Here is a 21870-nt window from a genome sequence, read left to right on the forward strand (position 1 = left end):
GAATGGAAGTTGAGGAAGCCGTGCTGATGTTCAAGCGTTCACTCTCCAAAAATGGGCTCCGTTACACTACAATACTTTGTGATGAAGACAGCCGCACATTCCACGCTTTGCAGGCAGAAAACGTCTATGGGTTTGTCCCCATAGAAAAAAAGGACCGCCTGAATCATGTGCACAAGCGCATAGGCACTGCACTACAAAGCTTAGTGGAAAAAAAAAAAAAAAAGGCCCAGGGCAAAACACTCTGAGGCAGAGGAAAATTGACTCAAGAAAAAGTTAAAAAGATCACCAACTACTACTGTGTCGCCCTCCGCAGCCACGCACATGACGTGCCAGAAATGAAGAAGGCAGTACAAGCCACGCTTCGACAGACAGTGCCCCCGACCACAACTTGTGCCCTGATGGCGTGAACTCATGGTGTAAATACAATCACGCTATCGCGTATGCCGTGAAGCCTCCTGCTCACAGACAGTTTACCAGCCTCTGTTTGCGCAGCACTAGAGCCAGTGTTTGCTCAGCTCAGTGATGATGCCTTGCTGGAGAGGTGTGCCAATGGCAAGACACAAAATTCCAGTGAGTGGCTGCCCTCTGTGATTTGGACACAAGTGTCCAAGAACAGCCATGCATCACTGCTCAGTGTAACAAGAACAGTTGCGGAAGCTGTTGCAGTATTCAACCAAGGAAGAAGAGAAACTAATGAGGCTGTAGCTTTGGGCCTTGGCTACACTCCAGGCTGCAACCTCCTTCGTCGGAGTCTCGAAAAGGACAGGATAAGGCTGCAGAAATCTACAGCAGCCTTCTTGAGCAACAACGCTGAAAAAAAAAAAAGTCTTTCTAGGAGGCACAAGGGAGACAGGTGCCCTGACTATGGCCCCGGACAACTGTAAACTGCCGTCCGCACGAACCACTCCAGACAGCACTGGAGAGGTGCAAATCACCATCAGCATTTACTAGAACTGTTTAGTAATAGTGCTTTTGCAGCACTCGTGCAATAATTAGCAATATGCTATTAAAATATTGCTATTGTCTTGTCTACACATGAGATCTGCAAATTTTGCTGAATTACCAATGGCCTATGCTATCTTGGCCTTGGATTGTCCACAATATCTTCTTTTAGTTGACATATTCAGAATCCAGACAGTTTCAGAAATGGGAATATGTGATTTTCGGTGGGAAATATCACATTTCAGTTGTCAGCGGTTCATCTTATAACATATGGTCAAACTTCAAATGCAGTTTTCTAGGTTTCATATTTTTGGTCAGTCTTCTCAGCCTTACGCAGGGTTTTTATAACTTCTTTTTGGTTCACAAAAATAACATTGGTACCATTTTCTTCGAAAAGGAATAAGGTACCAGATGACATTCTTACTTTTTTTGTTTAGTGCTTGCATAAAAAGCAATTTGCAATTAGCTTAACGAATTTCAGGGTCATATACTGCAACCTTTTACTCTCGACAGCAATATCAGGATGACATGTCTTTAGAAAAGAATGAAGAATGTCATCAGATATGGGAACTCTCTGGCTATCAATTCATGTAATTAAAGGCAACAAAATGGAATGAGAAAGTTCATTAATGGTGCATAAGAAATTACCTAATTACACTCTAGACTTTGTAGACTAACTTTTGATCTAAAACTACCAGCTCAATTATGATTAGATTTTTGGAATCAGGAGATAAAATACATCTGTATGCAAAGTTTCACAAGGTTCTACTCATAATTAAAAAAGTTAGTTTTAAGACCCTCGTCCCCCCTTAATGTTGTCTGACGGCAGCACTAATCAGTGATGAACTGTTCAGATCGAGCTCCTTTGCCCAAGAATTCACCCAAGAAAAGCCAAGCGGAAGGCCAGGCAGACGCCTGTGCCCACTGGAAAACCAGTGGGTACCGGGCGGCATCAAGCCACCTTCTGAATGTGAGGCCATAAGGCCACCACTGTTATTAGCTAGCGTACAAAAAAGGTATTTGATGACTGCTGCTTTTACAGAAATTTAATTTCTTTATCATAAGCACTAATTTTCAAAACTAGCTGAAATAATCTATTTGTGACCAATTTATATTCATCATATTTTCTTCGCATCAAAATGTTTTTTGCATACTTGTAATATTTGAATTTGCTCTATTTAAGATATCACATGCACAAGAAAGTTGAGAACATAAAAAAACAATGGTATTTGCACTATTTTTCATGTGACTGCAAATGAACTGAGAAGTTCAATGCTAGCTGTGAGGGCGATTCACTGAAGCGCTCCACTGTGCATAGCTTACTGTCCACCAAGGTGCAGCCATAGGAATATTGCCAATTAAAGAACATGGTAGTGTGGCGCACCATCAGATGCAGAAAGTCGTGGCTTTTGCTTACAGCAACGCTGCATCTCCGTGTCACAGGCTAACGCTTATCTGAAACACTGAAATGTGCAAATGGGGAGAGAAAAAAAATCTGCCCTGTGATCTACACAACCTGTGTATTGTGAAGGCTCCTTGGATGAATTGGAACGTGGGAAACATCTAATGCTATGAAGCCACTTAACAGCATTGGTGGCTTGAGTGGCAATACTGATACGGCAGGGCAACGACAACGCTGCCTATGCACTGGAAACCAACATCAAAGAAACCACACAAGCACCCGGACAGCAAAGCATGACCTCCACACCGATCCAGCCCAATTCGATCAACAATATTTTATGTTCAACCAACTAGCCCCCATTGCCACTCTGCTTGTGCCATAGTGGTGGAGCAGTCGCAAACAAGCTGAGCTGCCAATTTTGCCCAAAGTCCCTGCATATAGAACAAATGATAAGTCGATAAGCAAAATTGTCCCTGGGCATGCCGACACCTGGTGTCAAGGCCTGCGATGTCACCCACATGCAGTCGACACACACTCACAGGGAACCTATAGAGCAAGCAAGACACAGTGGGGCAGCCGAACAATGAACCTTTCTTTCTGTGAGGTCGAAAGTAAAAACCACTCATGGATGTCGTGAAACGCCAAATCCAATGATCAGTTTTGTGAACCTCCGGTATTTTTGCGTTCAATGATGTCGTCTGCATTTTTTAAAGTGGTCTCGCAAGCAATATTGACGTACTGACGCATCCTATTTTCACATAAAGGCTGTTCCCCCCCTCCCCGCAGAGCTTTCAGATGTCGGATTGCTTGAGCAGGCTAATGAAGACATTTGCTCCCGTCCAGTGAACTCCAAATTATTGGAACTGCCAAATGAACTGGCAGAAAACTTTGTGCACAGCCTTCAGTTGCACCAGTGCCTTTTTTAACACTGTCTGCAGTTTGTTTAGCCACACGTACCTGATGAATGCGTATCCTTTGTCTTTAAAAACTCTGATCTCCTGTATGGCACCATAGCTGCTAAAAGTCTTCTGCATTAGTTCCTCTGAAAATCAGAAAAAAAAAAAATATCACCTGCAGAGCTCTAGTACCACACAATACCGGCAACTACGGTGAGTGAATTGCTTTGACAATAGTTTGTAAAGTAAGTTAGTTATATGGAGTTTTATAGTGCATAAGCAGCTGCAGCTATCATGCAACAAGGTTAGCTAGTCTCTTGCGTTGATGGTGTGACACCTATATTTGGCTTAAGAGATTGGCTTTCTTCAGAAATCTAAAAATCAACAAGTGCTTGTTTGCCTAAAAGAAAGCTGGATGAAATGGGATTTTTTTTTTCTCAGTTGTTCCATTTTTGTATATATATTAAAATAAGATTTACAATCAGCTCATCAACACACGCTTCACATACATGTTAGCAGAAAATGGCAGCACGATTTCCGTGCTCCTAATATGGGCTTTACAGAATGCCTGCCTCACTTTCCCAGGCACCTAGATCTTAAATTGCCTTCACTACCCAGTGTGGCTGCCCATCCCAACATGACTCAGCAGAATGTGTCCTGATCTTTACTATCTTATACTTCCCATGCAAAGCAAGTTAAACCAGGATGACCGAGAAAAAATAAAAATAGGCAGGACACCCTACTTTGTGCACAGCCTTTGCAACAGAACATTTCAAGTGGCTGCACAAAAGGAAGGCCCACTTTGAATAATTTACTCATCCTTGGTATTTTGTTCCAGGATGCCTACCTAAGCTTCATATTCCTACCAATTTTGAATACAATTGGTAGGTATGCCATTATAATATGCATAGCAGAGCTAAAGGTGGCAATTTCACCATTTTGCAGCTTACCAGCAACGCAGCTGGGCACCTAACCCCTCTAAGGCACAGCATTTGCATTTAATCAAACCTCGTCTACACAAGGGAGAATATCCTTTAATATGGATGCAAAATAGAACAATCATGTCTGAACAATCTTGTGCAGACAAGGCTGTGGTTCCGGGTTCGATCCCCAGATCATTCCGAATTTTAACTACCAAGTTTCTGAGAGGGCTGTATAGCTTTCCTTTGTAGCCGTATGGGTGCGCTTGGGTGGACGTCAATGAGTAATTACTGTGCAGACAAATATGTCAAATGAACACAGGGATATGTTTTGTTGTATGGATGGGTCAGCTTTTTTACAACCAACAATCTTTGTGAGGCAGACTTGCCACGATTCAAGAATCTATTGTAGTCTCAGGGCTCATTTCCTTTCAGCCATCACTTCAATACAAAGAAACAGAAGGTTGCGGGAAGTGCTATAGCTGCATTCATTTGGCTGTACCATCTGCAAAGCATACACACAAATGCGTAAAGGAACACATTATGCAGGAATCTATACATGCAAAGACTACGAACATACCTGATAAGCCCTGCGTGATGCCGCCACAGTATACTGTGCAGTTGGTGGGACTGGATTGATTGTAGACTTCGTCGAAGGTCAGGGGCTTCGTGCTTGTGGTTATGTCAACTGCAGTTGTAAATGCAACCCATCAGAGATGTTACCAACGTTGGCAAATAAGCTTGAATAAAAAACCAAACTGTCTTTCCTAGAGGTGATCTAAACAGGCTGATAACTGCCCAGGAAGAGAAGGCAAACAGCATTGACACGCAGCAATCTTCACGCAGAGGCTTCCGAAACATTTCCCGCATCTGCGGTGAACCTACGCACAGTGCGGGAATATTTGTAACAAAGCGACCCCAAAATTTTAAAATTAATTCTTCAAATTAATATTTAATTCCCCTATTTCAAATAAAACCGACTAGACCTTTGATCAATTATTTTTAGCTTTGCACTTCCTTTGGATGGCACGACAACATAACTACAGGTACAGGGGTAGTCAAAAGTTCCCAGGCTGCTCCAAATGGCCGAGCTATAGCAGTGCTGCTATCAGATGGTGCCGAGGGTACGCGCTGAGAGGGGTCCGGCCCTTTCTTTCTCGCTCTCCTTGATGATAAAGCAGTGAAAGCATTTGCAGTTCTTTCTTCGGACTCTGCTGCGCTGCAGCCCGTGCTATGGCCGACTATCATTCGTCGGAGTAAAGCGCGATGCTGGCCTCAATATTTAGTTGTACGATGCGCTTCTTCATACTTTTCGCCTTCTTGAATGGCAATAACCTGCGTTTACCTTGCCGTCAGCTCTTTCACAGCTCGCAGGCCTCACTGTGGCTTCTCTAATTGTTCCATTCGTTGGCAATTTAATGCGTACGATTCGAGGGAAATGGATATACACATACGTTGAGCATATCCATTTACAAATTGTTCAGTGATAGGCCACTGATGATAGGCCACCTTAGAAGAGCAAACATTGTCATGAACACATGGTGTCTTTTTCATGACGCTACTTCGGCATTGTAAAAGGATTTCATGCTCAAATGGAAACTGAAAAAAAAAAAAAAAAAAAAAAAAAAAAAAACTCACTTTGCTTTCAGGTATGTGAAGCAGACTGCATAGGCGTGAAACCTTCAATCACAAGCGGAACGCAACATGCTTGAGTGCAGTGGTGGCGAATATATCAGTCCGCTTGACGAGAAGCGTGTAATCTAAACTTCCTTAACGGCTTGAAGAGCATGTCGCCTAGTCTAAAAGAATCAGTGACGTGACCACTTGTTGTGAGATGCATTCGTTGTCCGCTTGTTTCCCAACAATATGGGAGAGTGCACTTTTCCTTCTCACAAGAGCAGAAAAACGTGCGCAAGCATTGAAGACGTAACCCTGACACTTCATACTGTGTGAAAAACCATGAAATAGTAACACATGCTAACTCCCCAACACGTGCAGATCTTCAAGTGCTTCACCCACGTACGTTGGTAAGCTAGCACACACTAATATAATGTCTGAGAGAGCAAAATGACGACTACGCGTCAACAAAAACAATTCAGAAACACAAGCAACACAATGCGTGCTCTAACCCGACTCGTGTGCAGTAACTTGCCAGCAAACGAAACGATTAGAAAAAGCACAGGGACGGCCCCCGCATGCTGTGAAAGAGCTATGTCAAGTTAAACGCATGTTATCCTACACCAAGAAGACGAAAAGTATGCAGAAGCATGCACAATTCAACTAAATATTGACGTGGCTGCAGCGAACACTCATCTGCCATAGCACGGGCTGCAACGCAGCCGAATCCAATGAAGGAACTGCGAAGGCGCACGCTGCACTATCTTTTTCACTGCTTTGTCATCAAAGAGAGCGAGAATGAAGAGGCCCGACCCCGCCACAGGGCATGCCCTCACCATCAGCAGGCGGCGGGGAACTCATCTGATAGCAGCGCTGCGATAGCGAACAACCGTTCCCCACCAATTGGGAGTGGCCTGGGAACTTCTGACTACTCCTGTACATTTCCGCTAACTATGTATACCTGCTAGCTGGTAGTAGGTAGTCTAGTGCGTGCTATGTCTTCATGGTCCTGCTTTAGTTTCATCAAGTGTATTGTAGTGCCACTGTTGGAATACAATTCAATCACAGAACAGGACATATACAGTTGCTGACCATCTTTAGGACTCCCTACAGACTATACAACCCACTCTCGTGCTGCGTGAAGAACATCGCTGTCTTCACGAACTCCAACCTCTGCCACCCCTTCACTCAAACCAGGTAATAGACCTTTCCACAAATTGCAGCGCCATCCCCTGGTGGATCTGAGCAAAGCATGATGGGAGAACAGAGCGATCGCCTCCTGCGTCGGATGCTGGTACAGTCCAGCCCACTTATAATAAACTTGAGATCATCACGCGGCATTTGTTCGTTGCATCCAAAGTTCGTAGTAAGTGGACCACCTATAATACGGGCAAAAAGAGCAAGCGAGACGAAAGTTAGCTTTATTTTTGAAAAAAGTCCGTGATGAATGTCTGCTTCTTCAAAGCTGATCGCATCACTGCCGTTTCTAAATTTTCCAGCGCGGTAATATGTTCATCGCCAAGGCCTCTGCTGCATAAGAGTTCCTTAAGCGACGCGATGTAACCGATTGCGGTTGAAGCGTTCACAGCAACCGGCGGTAGAGCAGCATCCTCGTCATCGTCCTCGACGGTCTCTGGGCAGTCAGGAAGGGCTCGCACTTCCCCCACAATAGCTTCGCCAGTGCATGGCTCTGCAATGTCGGCGTCGTCATCAGCAGAAACGAAATCGTCCCAGGCAACGTCAGGTCCGGCCAGCTGCGTGTCAACGACGTGTTGCCACAAGTCCTCGTGTGACCGGACTTCCGGTGGGTGATCTGACGTCCTCGGTGCCTGGGCCCATAAAACCCGCCTTGCGGAAGCAATTTGCTATGCACTCCGCGGTGAGTTCCATCCACGCCTCTTTCAACATCTCCACGGCGGCAAGCAAGCTGATGCGAACTGGCATGGCAGCATCAATCGCGATCAACAAGCGTTGGATGACGCGCCGCTGGTAGCACACCTTTAACGCATGAATGATGCCCATATCCAACGGCTGAATTTTGCAGGTTGCATTGGGAAGCAAGAAGAGCACTGTCACCGTACTCAAGGAAGGCTTGCACACGGTGCGCCGCACAGTTAGCCAGCACGAGCAGGACCTTCCTGTTTTTTTGTGCCATGTCGCGGTCGAGCTCGACAAGCCTCTCGGCAAATAAGTCACGACTCATCCAGGCTTTTGTATTGTTCCTGCAGCGTACGGGCACGTAGCTTCCAAAGCATCGCGGCTTACGTAACTTGCCAATGACAAAAGGCAGCCACCGGTCACTGCCGTTCATATTGACACACAGAAGAACGGTTATGCGCAACTTGCTGTTCTTCCCTCCTGCGCACGTGTTGCCTTTCAAGGCATGTGTTTTAGATGGCAACATCTGATAAAACTACGCAGTCTCGTCGGCATTGTAACCATCCCGTGGAGCATAGCTCGTGATTGTTGGGAGGTTGTCGGAAAGCCACGCATCGACGTCTTCGTTGCTCAAGACGCGGCCTCGCCGACGACCGCCTTAAAAACAATTCCGTGGCGAACCTTAAACCGGTGGAGCCATCCATTGCATGGGCTGAAATCGGGAAAGTCCAAAAGGAAGGCGAAGTCTTTAGCCTTGGAGAGCATCAGCGGTCCGCTGATCGGAACGTTGCGAGACCGGGCGTCAGCGAACCACTTCAGCAGTGCGTCCTCAATGTCCGCGTAGGTCGCCTTCCGAAGGCGCTTTCTAGTCGTCTGGTCGGCATTCACGGTAGCACCAAGAATCTTTTCCTTGCCCTTAGCAATGGCTGAAATGGTCGATTTCGACAGTCCATACTTCTTGACCAGTTCGCAGTTTTTTGCACCTTGAGCAAGTTCATTAACAATGGCCATCTTCGTTGCGATGTCGACAGCTTTCCTTTTAGCACCTGAAGAGGTCGGCGTACAGTCCTCCATCGCACCAGGAGCAAGTCAAGTACTTGGGCTCGCGCGTTGAGGCAGCCTTCAACTCCCCGATCTGGGAAAGGCACGGATGCGGCAACGATGTCAACGCAGTGCCATCGCACAGAAAGAATCGACGGAGCAATGCCCTCAGCGCAGGGTGGCAACGGAGCAACAAATGGAGAACCGGTTTGAGCCAGTAAAGCAGGCGTCTGACTTTCCGGATTGGCCGACGCAGATCACGTGGATGCATCACAACGACGCGGGCGTATTGCGAGTTTCGGAGGCAGCGTGGAAGGGAGAGCAGGCAGCCGCCGTGCCAATCATGGCACCATTTGAACTTTACCCATTCTTCCATGGTTTTACCTGGTTTCAGCTTCTGTCTCATATGTGCGCAGCCTCTATGCCGCTGTTTTGCTGAGAGGTTTTATTTTTGACCACGTGCTGTACGACAAGCCCCCGAGAAGCGCAATTCGAATTATCCGTAGCGGAACCGACTCTCGTTCAAATTAAGGGGGGACCCTGGTCTTAAAGGGCCACTGTCCAGGGAAGGCCCTTTTAAGCAAAGGAGCCCAGTGTTTCGATCAGGTACCAGAGATAGTCTGTGCAAAATGCTACAGTGACACGCGCGCCGCAAAGCATCGAAAATACAATTCAAAGCTCTCTCCAGAGAGCCAGCTTCCCCGTTTCCTGCGCTGGCCCGACGGGCCACAGCAATGAAGTATGTACCGCGAACGACGTCCATTGGTCCGTCTCGCTGACTGACGGGAGAGGGATGGGTGTCTACCGCTCGCAGCGCGCTTTTCCCTCGCCACGGCCAGACTGAATCCAGCGGTGCGCGCTCCCTCGGCCGTTTTTTTTTTTTTTTCTTTTGCGCTCGCGGAGAGCCACGCCCCACCTCCCGCCAAACGCGGAGGAGGAAGGGGAATTTGTATTGCAGAGGCTAGACGACCTCGGGCAGGAGAGTGAAAAACCTTTGCGAGGGAACGGAAGGAGAGAGGCATGACAGAATCGGGTGATTGCGGTGGCTGTAACTGCGTTATTAGTTACTCTTTTCAAAAACATTTTGCGGCCTTGCGTTCTAGGGGCGAAGTCTCACAGTCACCGGGGAAGAAAATATTTTCGACCGGAGAGTGGACAGTGGGCCTTTAAGACAATATTTTTTATTTACTGGTAGATTTTGATGAAAGTTGCACAATTTATGCAGATTTTTGTTGATTCCAAATATGCACATTAATTTTATGTAAACCATCTTGTTCCGAAGATATTGAGCACTTTATGTTCTTTGTTTGGAGGTGAGCTGTCAGTAAAATTACAGGAGTTATGATAAAAACTGACATATCAAATCAATTTAGAACACACAGAGAATGCAAAAACCAAGATTGAATGTCCTGGTTCCATTTTGACCAAAGTTACAGCTTGTCAAAGTTCAGAGACCAAAAAGCCACCTTGACACTCCAAAAAACATGCAATTTTTAAAAACTTTCCTCATTAAATACACAGTCGAACCCGGATATGTCGAACTCGAAGGGGATCGCGAAATAGTTCGATATATCGATAATTCGATATACAGAAATCAGCTTGGGACGGCACTTACGATGCGACAAAAAAAAAAAAAAAAAACGATACTGTATTCGTCGCGTAATCAACTCACTCGCATAATGAACCCACACTCCACTTTTGCACTCGAGAATTTGGAAAAAAAAAAAAGCGTTAAGGCCAACTCGCTCACATGTAAGCAATTAAGCGATCAAGGAATCTCAGCGACGAGCGGCAGCACAGAGCAAAAAATTTCCGCCTTGGAACTGCGCCCCACTGCCGTACTAGCCACCACCCGCGGAAGCTCAAAACAAGGTTTCTGTGTCGCCGCGGCAGAAATCGCCAGTGTCATCGCTTGCATGTCTCACTCCGTTTCGGTCGTCTCATCCACAGCTCATTTCTTGGCAGCGTGCCAAGATGCTGCGCAGCAATAACGTCGCGGTGTGTTTATATTTTGATAGCTCCTGCTGCGGCAGGGAGCGAACTTGGCAGACTGGCCGTGATGGCTTGATTGCACAAGCCTGGTTCGATTTAACACGCCGCGCTTGGGGCGGGCGTAGTCTACTGCCACAAAATCATTGGAAAACATGATAAAGTAGCTGCGAATGCTGTTTGAAGAGAAAAATACTAAAAGCCGGTGCCATGATTGCAGCTGACCGCGTGCTTTCGTCGATTCATACATGCCAGAATAAATGACCCCCGCAAAAAAAAAAGCCACTTCTTACGCTACGCCGCGCGTACAGCAGAGCAATAACAACAAACGACTCGCAAAAAAAAAAAAAAAACAACAACAACAACTATAGATCTGCCGCTTCTTAACTTCCGCAGGCGCCATAGCTGCGCGCAGAGGGTTCGTGGCTGAAAACGGGCTGAGCTGGCTTGGCGCATGCTACTGCGAACGAAGGCCGGAAAAGAGGAAGGAGAGAGATAGCTCGGCAAAAGAATGGGCACACCCTTGCCCTTCACTCTATTGCGTTTTTCCCCTCTCGTTCCCACCGGTTCTCTCTGGTTCATTCACGCACATGGCTTGCAAACGTCACGTGCTGGCGCGCGGGAAACGATAACCGCAGATGCGAGCACCTTTGGGGAATGGGCGCGGCGCTGCCCTAGCCGAACTGTCCCCTCTCATTCCTTCCGCGCGTGGCTTGAAAACATCGCGCGGCAAATGGCCGAGGGTGATTTGATCGTCATTGGGGAAGGCACACTTTCTAGTGCGTGGTGCGGAGTTCGATATATCGAACGACTGGTGAAACTGAGTTCGATATATGACGCGGCTTTCCTATACTTTTACATGGGATTTTCAAGGGGATATTCCGCGAGTTCGACTGCACCACAAATTCATTTATATTTTTGCACTGTAAATGAGTTTACCTTTCTAGTGCAAAAGGAATTATAGCAATATCATAAGTAGAACCAGAGATATAGCACCTCCAAACATGTACCATCCTCAATATTTTGATTTTGAGAAATTGAGAAAGAAACGTGTTGATAAATTTTCGAAGCACCAAAGCTAACAGTAACTCATTAAAGTTGGTTCTGACTAGCTCCTGATGCCAATGCATCATTTCCCATCGATATAATTCACCCGCAAAGAATGAAATTTCTGGCGAACGGAACGCATGGTCGGGAGGCCGCCACCAAGACGAGTGCGTTTGCATCGTGACCTCCGCTAAAGTTGGTGCCAAGTTCTAGCGCGCGATTGCCATTCTCACGTTCATGCTGTAAACGCAGTCGGCCTGCAACTAGTGATAAGCGACCGTTGCTCGTCTTGCACCGCGTAGCATTCAGACGAAAGTTTTTTTCGTCAAGATTTGGGATTCCGCGCAATCTTTATGTTCCGCGTGTCGCGGGACGCTGCTTCGCGACTGCCGCTGCGGCTGGTCGCGCCACTGCCACACAGGGCGATCTATCCCGGCGTTGAAAGCTGCCCTTGCTCATCTGCACCCTCACAATTCGGTACGCGGCAGATCGTGCCGCTCCTCGCTATCGCACTGAGCACGACCGGCTATGCTACGCCGTTATCAGGCCATCGCGGACTCGACGCGGAGCGTCGGCACTTCGTAATTCATTGCAGGTAACCAGATGCGGCGATGCAGCATCCCCGGCGCGTTTATCTCCTCTCGCTACTTTTCTTTAGGCTAATAACGAAGCGTGAACCTCAATATTGCGCATTTCGCGTTGTGGTTACGATGAGGGAACGGCACTAGGGCGGCTAGGCCTAAAGGAGAGACCTTTTCAAAATGGCGCCAGACCGCGAGCAGTCAACGCTGCCAGCCAACCAAAGCTCGCCATTTTGCTCTCGTGCGGTGGGAGTCCAATAGCAAGCAGGGCGTGTTTCACGCAATTTTGTTCCTTTGTTTTCCGCTTCGGTGGGCTCGCTCTGGTCACCAACCGAGATATAGGAATGGCCTGAATCACGATCTTTCGAACGACACCAAGATTATGCCCGCGGATCGCATGCAGTCGAACCCGGATATATCGAACTCGAAGGGGATCGCGAAATAGTTCAATATATCGATAATTCGATATACAGAAATCGGCTTGTGACGGCACTTACGATGCGAAAAAACGATACTGTATTTGTCGCGTAATCAACCCACTCGCATAATGAACCCACCCTCCACTTTTGCACTCGAGAATTTGAAAAAAAAAAAAAAAAAAAAAGTGTTAAGACCAGCTCGCTCATTAGAATAACTCGTGCAGTTTTTGCTGTCAGACAAGTTTTCTAACGGCTCATAGTAGTTTGCGTTACAGTCGAACCCGGGACTGAGCGATCTCAGCGACGAGCGGCAGCGACAGAGCAAAATTTTCAAACTTGTTGGAACTGCGTCCCTCTCACAGCTCGAGACACCGCGGCAGCTCAAAACAAGGTTTCTGTGTCGCCGTGGCAGCAGAAATCGCGAGCATTTTCGCTTGCATGTCGATGGCGCGCGTCAGTCCATTTCAGTTGTCTCATCCACAGAGCTCATTGGCAGCGTGCCAAGATGCTCGTGGGGCGTGTTTATCTTTTGATAGCTCCTGCGGTGGCGGGGAGCGAACTTGGCAGAGTGCTCGTGATGGCTTGATTGCGCAAGCCTGGTTCGATTTATCACGCCGCGCTTGGGGCGGGCGTCATGATCGCAGCAGCTGATCGCGTGCTTTTGCTGATTCATACATGCAAGGATAAACGATAGAAAAAAGAAAAAAATAAACATCCCCGCAAAAAAAAAAAAAAAAAAAAAACCTGCCCTTCTTAACGTCCGCAGGCACCATAGCCACGTCCGCCACCGCGCCGCCGCACGCAGAGGGTTCGCAACACACGCTGGAGAAAGCGTCCGACGTCTGTCTGAAAACGGGCTGAGCTAGCTTGGCGCATGCGTTGCGCGTGCTGAAGGAGAGAGATAGCTCAGCAAAAAAATGGGCACACCCAGCCACATGGCTTGCAAACGTCATGTGTTGGCGTGCGGGAAACGACAACTGCAGATGCGCGCGCCTTTGGGGAATGGGCGCGGCACTGCCCAGACCAGCCATCGCCGAACTGTCCCCTCTCATTCCTTCCGCGCGTGGCTTGAAAATGTCACGCGGCAAATGGCCAAGGGTAATGCGATCGTCTTGGGGAAGGCACACTTTCCAGTGTGTGGTGCGAAGTTCGATATATCGAACGACCGGTGAAATTGAGTTCGATATATGACGCGGCTTACTTTTACACGGGATTTTCAAGGGGATATTTCGTGAGTTCGATATACCGTATTTACTCGCGTAATGAACCCACCTTTTTTCCAGATAAGTTGACATAAATTTGGGGGGAGGGTTCATTACGCGGGGAAAAAAAATTTAGATATTTTTTAGGTCGAAATTTCATGTCACAATGAAGATAGGAAAATCGCAATCCCAACCTTACCTTTATAGTAAAAACACGTACGCGATGAATGTGAATTAAAAATTCATTTTTATTTTCATGCTGCTGGCTGCTTATGGTCTGTCTCACTCGGGCTCGCTATCTGAATCCACGCTTCAACTCATATCGCTTGCGACTTCGTCGGCGTCGTCGTCTTCCCACAGCGCGTCGTCTTCACTGCCGTCGAGGCTGTTGGAGATGCCAGTCTTTTTGAAGCTGCGGACGACCATCTCGCTGGGAATCACACTCCATGCTTCTAGAATCCATCGACAGAGCATGTCGATGGTGGGCCTTCTAATCTTACCTGCGGGAGTCAGGTCGTGGTTTCCCGCGGCCATCCACTCTGTATAGAGCCGGCGCACATTGTCCTTAAAGGGCTTATTAATGGAAACATCAAGGGGCTGCAGCACTGATGTCAAGCCACCTGGGATGATAGCAAGGTCCGTGCGTAACTCGCTCATTCGGCAGCGGACATTTTTTTCCAGATGGCCGCGGAAGCTGTCCATAACAAGCAGCGATGGCAGGAGAAGAGCCCCGGGCCGCCGTCCCCAGACTGTTTTCAGCCAGTCGGACACCAGCTCGGCCGACATCCACCCTTTCTCCTGGGCGCGAATGTGGATACCGGCAGGAAGAGTTCCCTTTGGCAGAGTCTTTCTTTTGAAGACGACGAACGGCGGCAGCTTCCTGCCGTCCGCTGTTACAGCTAACATCACGGTGCACCGCTGCTTCTCGGCGCCCGTCGTCTTAACCTGCACACTTTTCGCACCTTTCATATCGACAGTGCTGTTTCTTGGCATGTCAAAGTTTATAGGCGTCTGGTCCGCGTTCCCGATTTGCGACAGCAGGAACTTTTTGTCCTCACGGATCCGAATGACAAAGCGGTGGAAATCACGCACTTTGTCCCCACAGTCTGCCGGCAGCCGCTGGCATAACGTAGTACGCCTTCTGAGGCACAACCCGTTCCGGCGCATGAAACGAGTCGTCCAACCACTGGTCACCTTAAATTCACTCGCGGCAATGCCGTGACTTCTTGCAGTGGCCCGCGCGTGATTCTGTATCAGCTCGTGGAATACGGCACATCCTTCGTTGCGGAGCCTCTTCACATAGCTCAGAACTTCTTCCTCGACGCGAGGAAACTTGCCCTGCTTCGGCCCGCGAAAGGCCCGGCGATCTTTCTTCGTCGCTCTGAGTTCCTCTTGTTGATTCCTCCAGTAGCGCACACGCACGGGGTCTACACTAAAGTGCCGTCCAGCCGCTCGATTGCCATGCTCCAAAGCATGCTCCACGACTTTGAGCTTAAAACCGGCCGTGTAGCTAGCGTAACGCTCCATCGCACAACGCGCAGAAAATGCACAGCACGCACGAAATAATGCAAAGGTCGTAGCGAAGCACTTAAACAGCAACAAAATAGGACTGGCGAAATGGCGACCGATGCTGTCCAAGTGCGTTGTCTTTACTTCGTTCTGCCGCCGCCGCGCATGCATGGCGCTATAAGCAGAGGTTTGCTTTGCATTTAATAGATGGCACTCGGCAACCTGCATCATCATCATCATTGTAAAAAAAAAATCTAGAGAAGTTTGACAAATTGGTTCGAGAAATATAAAGAAAATAGCCGAGCGTGGTGGAAACTGCCGTCACCCCATTTCAAAGAGGACGCCCCAGTAAAGCCCTTTGCGCATCCACCAACGAATCATGCAAGGTCAATGAACGATCAACGAAAGCGTGCAGTCGACGCCCGCGTCACCCGCGTTCGCGTCGCCGGTGTTCAGCATCGTTGGCTTCAAATGATGTTTATTTTATCACTGCGCGATCAGACAATTTTATGATCGTCGACAGTCGACAGCGCCGGCCAATTGAGCCGAGATAACGCGAACATGCTGAACACCGACCCTGCGGGCGGGTGCGCGTTATTTACGCGACGTAAAAAAAAAAAAATTCAATTTTCGACGACAAAAGTGGGGGGTGGGTTCATTACGCGAGTAAATACGGTAACCAAAATTAGATATATCCGGGTTCGACTGTATTTCTCCAACTGCGGGAGATCAAAATTCGCCGCGATTTGACCCAAGTTTAAAGGGCCACACGCGCAGATTCTCGTTTTTGGAACGCTGTAACACGCAAATTAGACTATATTTTTCAACAGAACTTCGGAGATAGCTGCAGAAAGATCTCAGAATCGCGAAAACAAGAAGATACAAAAGAAGTTTTGGTGATTATCAGGGATCGTTAGGTTGGCTTCTTGTTGTTACACACTGTTGTTAACTAAGGAGTTGTCACCTGATGTCTGTGTGATGTGATGTGAAGCTGAACATTCTTAAATTTACTGGCCTATTCCTACATTATCCTGGCATATAGAAGCTGATGCAAGGTGATTTTACAGATTGCCTTTTTTTGCACGTACTGAGGGTTCCTAAAATGTTCGATAAAATAATTCAATGACCAAAGCTATGTAGTGCAATATTTCTGAAAAAATTAAAACTCCAACAGCCACTGCTGCCTTTCATGCCCAGAAGTAATGGCAAAGCCCGCTCACCTTCAGCCTGCGTCCTGTTGGCAGGAGGCTTACGCGTTGCCCAGTTGGTGCGGATTGCTCGACTGCCCAACCACTGGCCATTCATGGTTCCAATAGCATTTTCAGCATCCTGGTCAGAAATGAAAGCACAAATGTCAAGTTGCATACAGCCACACAATTGCCCATCTCCCACTTGCCTGGTAGCAAACCTTACTGCACCACCACTACAGCCACCATCACTATCCGCATAAAAGTGCACAAACATAGACAACTTTTCGTAACTTGCCGACAAGATCTTAATTTAAGCCCTTATAGCCTACCGTCTATTAGCAAGAATGCAGGTAAAGGGTAACCAGAAGAAAGCACGAAATTAAACTGTGATATATCAAACTTCTCTATGCAGCAAATTTTTCGATTTTGCAAAATTTGCCAACGCAGTACCGCTACCATTAAAACACATTTGCTGGCATGTAACACTAATTTAAAATAAACATGTCATACCATGCTAACTACCGCTGAATAAAAGCTCTGTTACTTAAAATGCAGCTTTGAATTTTGTAGCATCCTATTAAGAAGCCCTACAACAATTCACGTTTAAAGGGCAACTCCGGCGATTTTTCGACCGTACTGAGTTAATGATTGATTTATATTGCTAAAGGCTTGGTCATCACAGCATGCAATTACATTTTTTACAATATGCAAGCAATAATTAGTTAAAAAAAAAAACGAATGTTACAGACCAGCAATCCTGAGTAAAGTAGATTTTTTACATTAATTTATCCAATTGTGAATTGTTTAATCGCTGTCACGTGAAACATGTCATATCGGTGAGTCGCCCTCGAGGGACAGCTAGGACGATAGGCATCCAAATGCAGTTACAAAAAAAGCAATACTTGGCATGCATGGCCAATGAGGGCAGAACGAGCGAGTGATCTTGAATGCGGCTAAATTATTGCCGTACGAAGCATCAATTCCCTAGAATTTTTAAGCCATTTATGCCCTTGGTAACCCAAAGCACGTAGCCGGCATATATGAGGGCGACCGATCGTTACTACAAATTCCGATTTTTTTTTTTTTAAATCTATATCGACGTAAATCCGCCTCGCTGCGAGTGATATTATTGTCTACACAGCAATACCCCTGCCACATAGAAAATTTAAAGTCATTTTCACCAAATGGTATTTTTGTCCAATTTAATATTTTTTCTATGCGCTGCTAAACGACCAGAACTAATGCCTTTTGCAAATAATGGCATGGATAAAAAATAGGCATACCCAAGATATTATAGGCCTTCGATATGTTACGAAAATGACTGCGCTCTGAGTGAAAGCAGTTCTCAAATTCCCGTTGACATCTTACATGCCATACGTAACCAACCTGCTGATCTATTACGAAGCTCAGCACTGGTGTCGGCATTTGTTTACGAGGGCACAGAACTCCTTTAGTGTACTTCGCACACTAAAGCAAGTCTCAAGCGCAACAAGTCATATAGGCATTGTCTATAGTGTGCCAATCCGACGGATACAACCTTCGAGAATACGCACTTGACGGTGCAGCAAATGTAGCTCCGTTCCATCCTCTCAGGATCGTTTGCTCGGCGTAATAAATGTTAAGCGGTACACCAAAATATGACCGACCCCAGCCGCATCAAGAAAGTAAACAACAAATTCGCACTGAATGCAGCGAGCTTACCGCAACAGTGCTGCCCGCGAGAGCGGCAGACAACTGTGCTCTGGCCGTGCGCTGTGCCCTAATCGTCGCTAGGCCTAAACTGTTTCACACTGAAACCGCAGCGGACGGCGCTTTGGAATTGATCAGCGCTATAGTAAATGGTCTGTTTGTGGAATAGCCTTACCGTCAACTTGACCGTCTCAGAGTAAAAGCAAGACAATCTCGGTGACTCCTTAGCAGCGGAGCTAGAGTATGAAATGGATGAGCTGAGCGACATATTGGCAGCTGTGAGGTGCGAGCAGAAATTAACTTGTATTGCAGTTATCCCCAGAATCTCGTTACGGATCAGCAATCCTGAGTAAGGGTGTTTTTTTTATATCAATTTATTGTGTATTGTTTAAGAGATGAACAGATTTTAGCGTGCTTTTTTTTTCTGACAGTGGCTCGGAAACAATCCTCCGGCAGCAGCGGACTGTGGCAGGTATGTCGTGTGCAGAAACATCGTCGATACAGCATCAGATTTCAGCCTAGTACTCGCTCTTCTATCCTGTGTTGGTAGCAGGCCCGCATTCCAAGAGGGGGTGCAGCCAACAACACGACACTAGCAACCACCCATCTGAAACTACAAGACAGTGATCCAGTCTATGCCGTTTGCAGCAAGCGGTCGGCCGTGCCTGTGTCGTGCCAGGCTGTTTCTGAGTGGCGCCGCCGTCACCCTGCTCTGTGCCAGCAGAACCTCATAGGATCGTACAGGCAACGCCACACCGTACAGGCAACGCCACACCGTACAAGCCGCGCCCAGTAGGGCCGTTCGATTGTCGCCGCCATCTGCTCGAAAACCATTACACGACTGTGACATCAAGCGCAGTGTTGGCCGTAAAAATTTCCTGTCTGGCAACGAGAGTCCCGTAGCGCTACCTTTAAAATTACTTTGCGGGAAGGGAAAACTAAAGCATCCTCAACTGTGCTTTTTGGAACACGTAATGTTAACGTTGAGAAGAATGACATGAATTTTGTTGATATCTGTGAGCATCGAAATATCGGCGGAGTTGACCTTTAAGGGAGACAGGGGTCTTAAAATAATTTTCTTTATTATTTGTCAAATCTGAATGAATCTTTTCAGTCTAGATCAGTTTTTCATGCAGATTTCAAATCTATACTTCTATTTTTGATAGCTTCATTGGTTCAGGGACTGCAGTGGATTTTAAAAATAATTGCATAGACTCAATCCCAAAGACGTGCTCTAGGGGGTGGTGCTATATTTATTAATTTTAAAGCAACTTACAGGCAAAGAAACGGACCAACTCTTGCTACACACACTTTTTCTAATTAGCTCTCATTACCATGCTAATTTGCAATTAGCACAACTGCACCAGTGCAATATGAATAGCATCACCCCCTAGATCTTTTTAGTATGATTACAATGATACCTAATTTGTCAATGTCACTTATGAACAATACAGAAAAAAGCCCCGTAAGGCTGAGTGCAGTGCCCAAAAACACCGAAATAAGAAAAATGCATTTGAAGTTTCAGACAACTAACTTTTCATAGAGTGCAGCTACAGCAATGTGAATGACATCAGTGTGTTGCTCTGCTCTTCAAGAGAAAGTCTAGACTAAATATGTGACAGTACCATCCCCCCAAAATTGCAAAGGCTTGTCATAAAGCCACGTACTACCCCTAGAATCAGCGTGAGAAACTACATTTATCCCTTCACATGCTTGTTCCAGTGCTCTACAAGGTAAAAAAAAATAAATAAAATTGTGCAACAACATGGTAGCACCATATTATTAAACTTGCACAAGGTTTAAGACCAAAACACAGTGGCATGTATTTCTCAAATTGACCTAATAAACTGGTCACTGTCCCACAATGAATCTTTGCTGTGCAGCAGACGCAGAGCCGCACGCCGAGTCTTTTACTGGAGCAAAAGGTTCTATTCATACTCTATTGCATACCGCGGCGCGAAATTTCTTGTTCGTCGCACTTGTCACGCACCCAGAAAAAAAGATCGCCCATTAAGTCGCGGCTGAGGAACGCAGACAATAGCGCGCTGTAAGGACAACTTGTAGTGATGCGATGAAAAGGCTGTGAACGGCGGCGCCGATGGAGTTGATCAGTATCAACTGAAAATTCGTATTCATGCTGCCTTGAATGTGGTTGGAAGCACTCAGTGACGATTCTATGCCGCCAGACGCAACAACATGCGGCCCTGGCAGCGCGCTGTCATCATTGTTCTTCGGTGGCGCGCTCCTCGGACGCTCTCGTTTTTCCCTTTCTTTTATATGCGCCCAACTCGCGTGCGTCCAAAAGATCAGTGCCGACTGCGAAAGCGATTGATACGATCGCAAGAGCAAGACAGAAATGTGCTCAGCGGCCACCACGGTGGCGAACTAAACAAAAAAGAAAATGGCGCCAGCTGTGGTGAGCAATGGGAAGTACCAGACGTGAAGCTCGCCTCGCGAGCGTGCGCACCAGCCAATCAGCGGCTGAGAACGGCTTTCGGAAAACCTGCAATTGCAGTCATTCTACTTGAGTGATGCCATTTTGACATGCCGCAAAATGCGCACAATGAAACAAGCTTCAAAACAAGCCTAAGATGGCGGTGATCGGCCGGCTGCTTCGCCCGCTGTGCGCTCTGGAATTCTGAACAAATTTTGCTCCTTCAGGGCCATTTCGCAGCTCCCATGGCGCTTTAAAAGTCAGTTTTGTTGCATTTCTCGATCGAATTCAGCGTTGATATTTTTAGGACAGGTGCTTGAAGGTACAAGCATTCCGAAAATGCGTTTTTCTCAGATTTTTTGTCCATTGTTTATTATTCAAAGAACCGCGTCCCCCCTCAAAAGCTGCAAAACGAAGTGGATGCTTCCAGCTTCTCATTCTTCCTGCCTCAGACAAGGGCATCTCACTCTGGATGTTTTCTAAGCCATTTCATTGTTTTTTTTTTACTTCGGCTTCCATTGAGACAGTCGCATGGCTTCACACGATACTAGATGTTACAAAAAACTGCACGTACAAAAAATATAGGTTTCTAGATTACTTTCTACCTGTATCAAACTGATTGCTAATTGTGGTTTATATTCAAACTGTGCCCTCCGACTACGTAGTCAGAGTTGAGTGACGCACACTATGACGTAATTGAAGACTCCGTGATAGCTAGTGAGCCGGCGCGGCCTGCGGCGTCGCATCCCTCGAGGGACAACATGGCAACAGCGTACTCGCAATGACGGCCACAGCCGAAACAAATAAAACGATGAAGATAGTAATTTACCGAGCGATGGGCCCATAAAGGAAAAAAAAAAAAAAAAAAAAAAAAAAAACAGAGCGCTTGTAATGTACAATACTTTACTCAAGCTTTTGCGCTCCTTCTTGCACTAAACAAACTGAGCCCTCAGTCATCGCAACGCTTCCCGACATGTTTACATACAAATAAGATTTAGCTACCAGCAAAATAGTGTCCTCGCTGCTGCGCTTGTCAGTTTTGAAGCTTCGTCGCACTTTTTTCCTTCAAGGTTTGTGCTACAGCTCCGTGTTCAGCGAAAATTACGTCCACGGT

General features: G+C 46.8%; 1 protein-coding gene across 2 annotated transcripts in view; it reads right to left on the minus strand.

Annotated features, from left to right (window-relative positions):
- Rox8 (TIA1 cytotoxic granule associated RNA binding protein Rox8) overlaps positions 1-21870 on the minus strand; it is a 240413-nt gene that overhangs the window by 88668 nt on the left and 129875 nt on the right. For both annotated transcript variants that reach the window (XM_084591576.1, XM_084591575.1), the window contains exons 8-10: positions 16664-16772; positions 4741-4848; positions 3302-3386 (exon numbers count right to left, since the gene is read on the minus strand). In XM_084591576.1, the coding sequence (XP_084447702.1) occupies positions 3302-3386; positions 4741-4848; positions 16664-16772 (302 nt within the window). The remainder of the gene's footprint in view (positions 1-3301; positions 3387-4740; positions 4849-16663; positions 16773-21870) is intronic.

This window comes from Amblyomma maculatum, chromosome 1 (genome assembly GCF_055883805.1).
Source record: "Amblyomma maculatum isolate TAMU_Amacu chromosome 1, ASM5588380v1, whole genome shotgun sequence".
In the NCBI taxonomy this organism is placed as follows: domain Eukaryota; kingdom Metazoa; phylum Arthropoda; class Arachnida; order Ixodida; family Ixodidae; genus Amblyomma; species Amblyomma maculatum.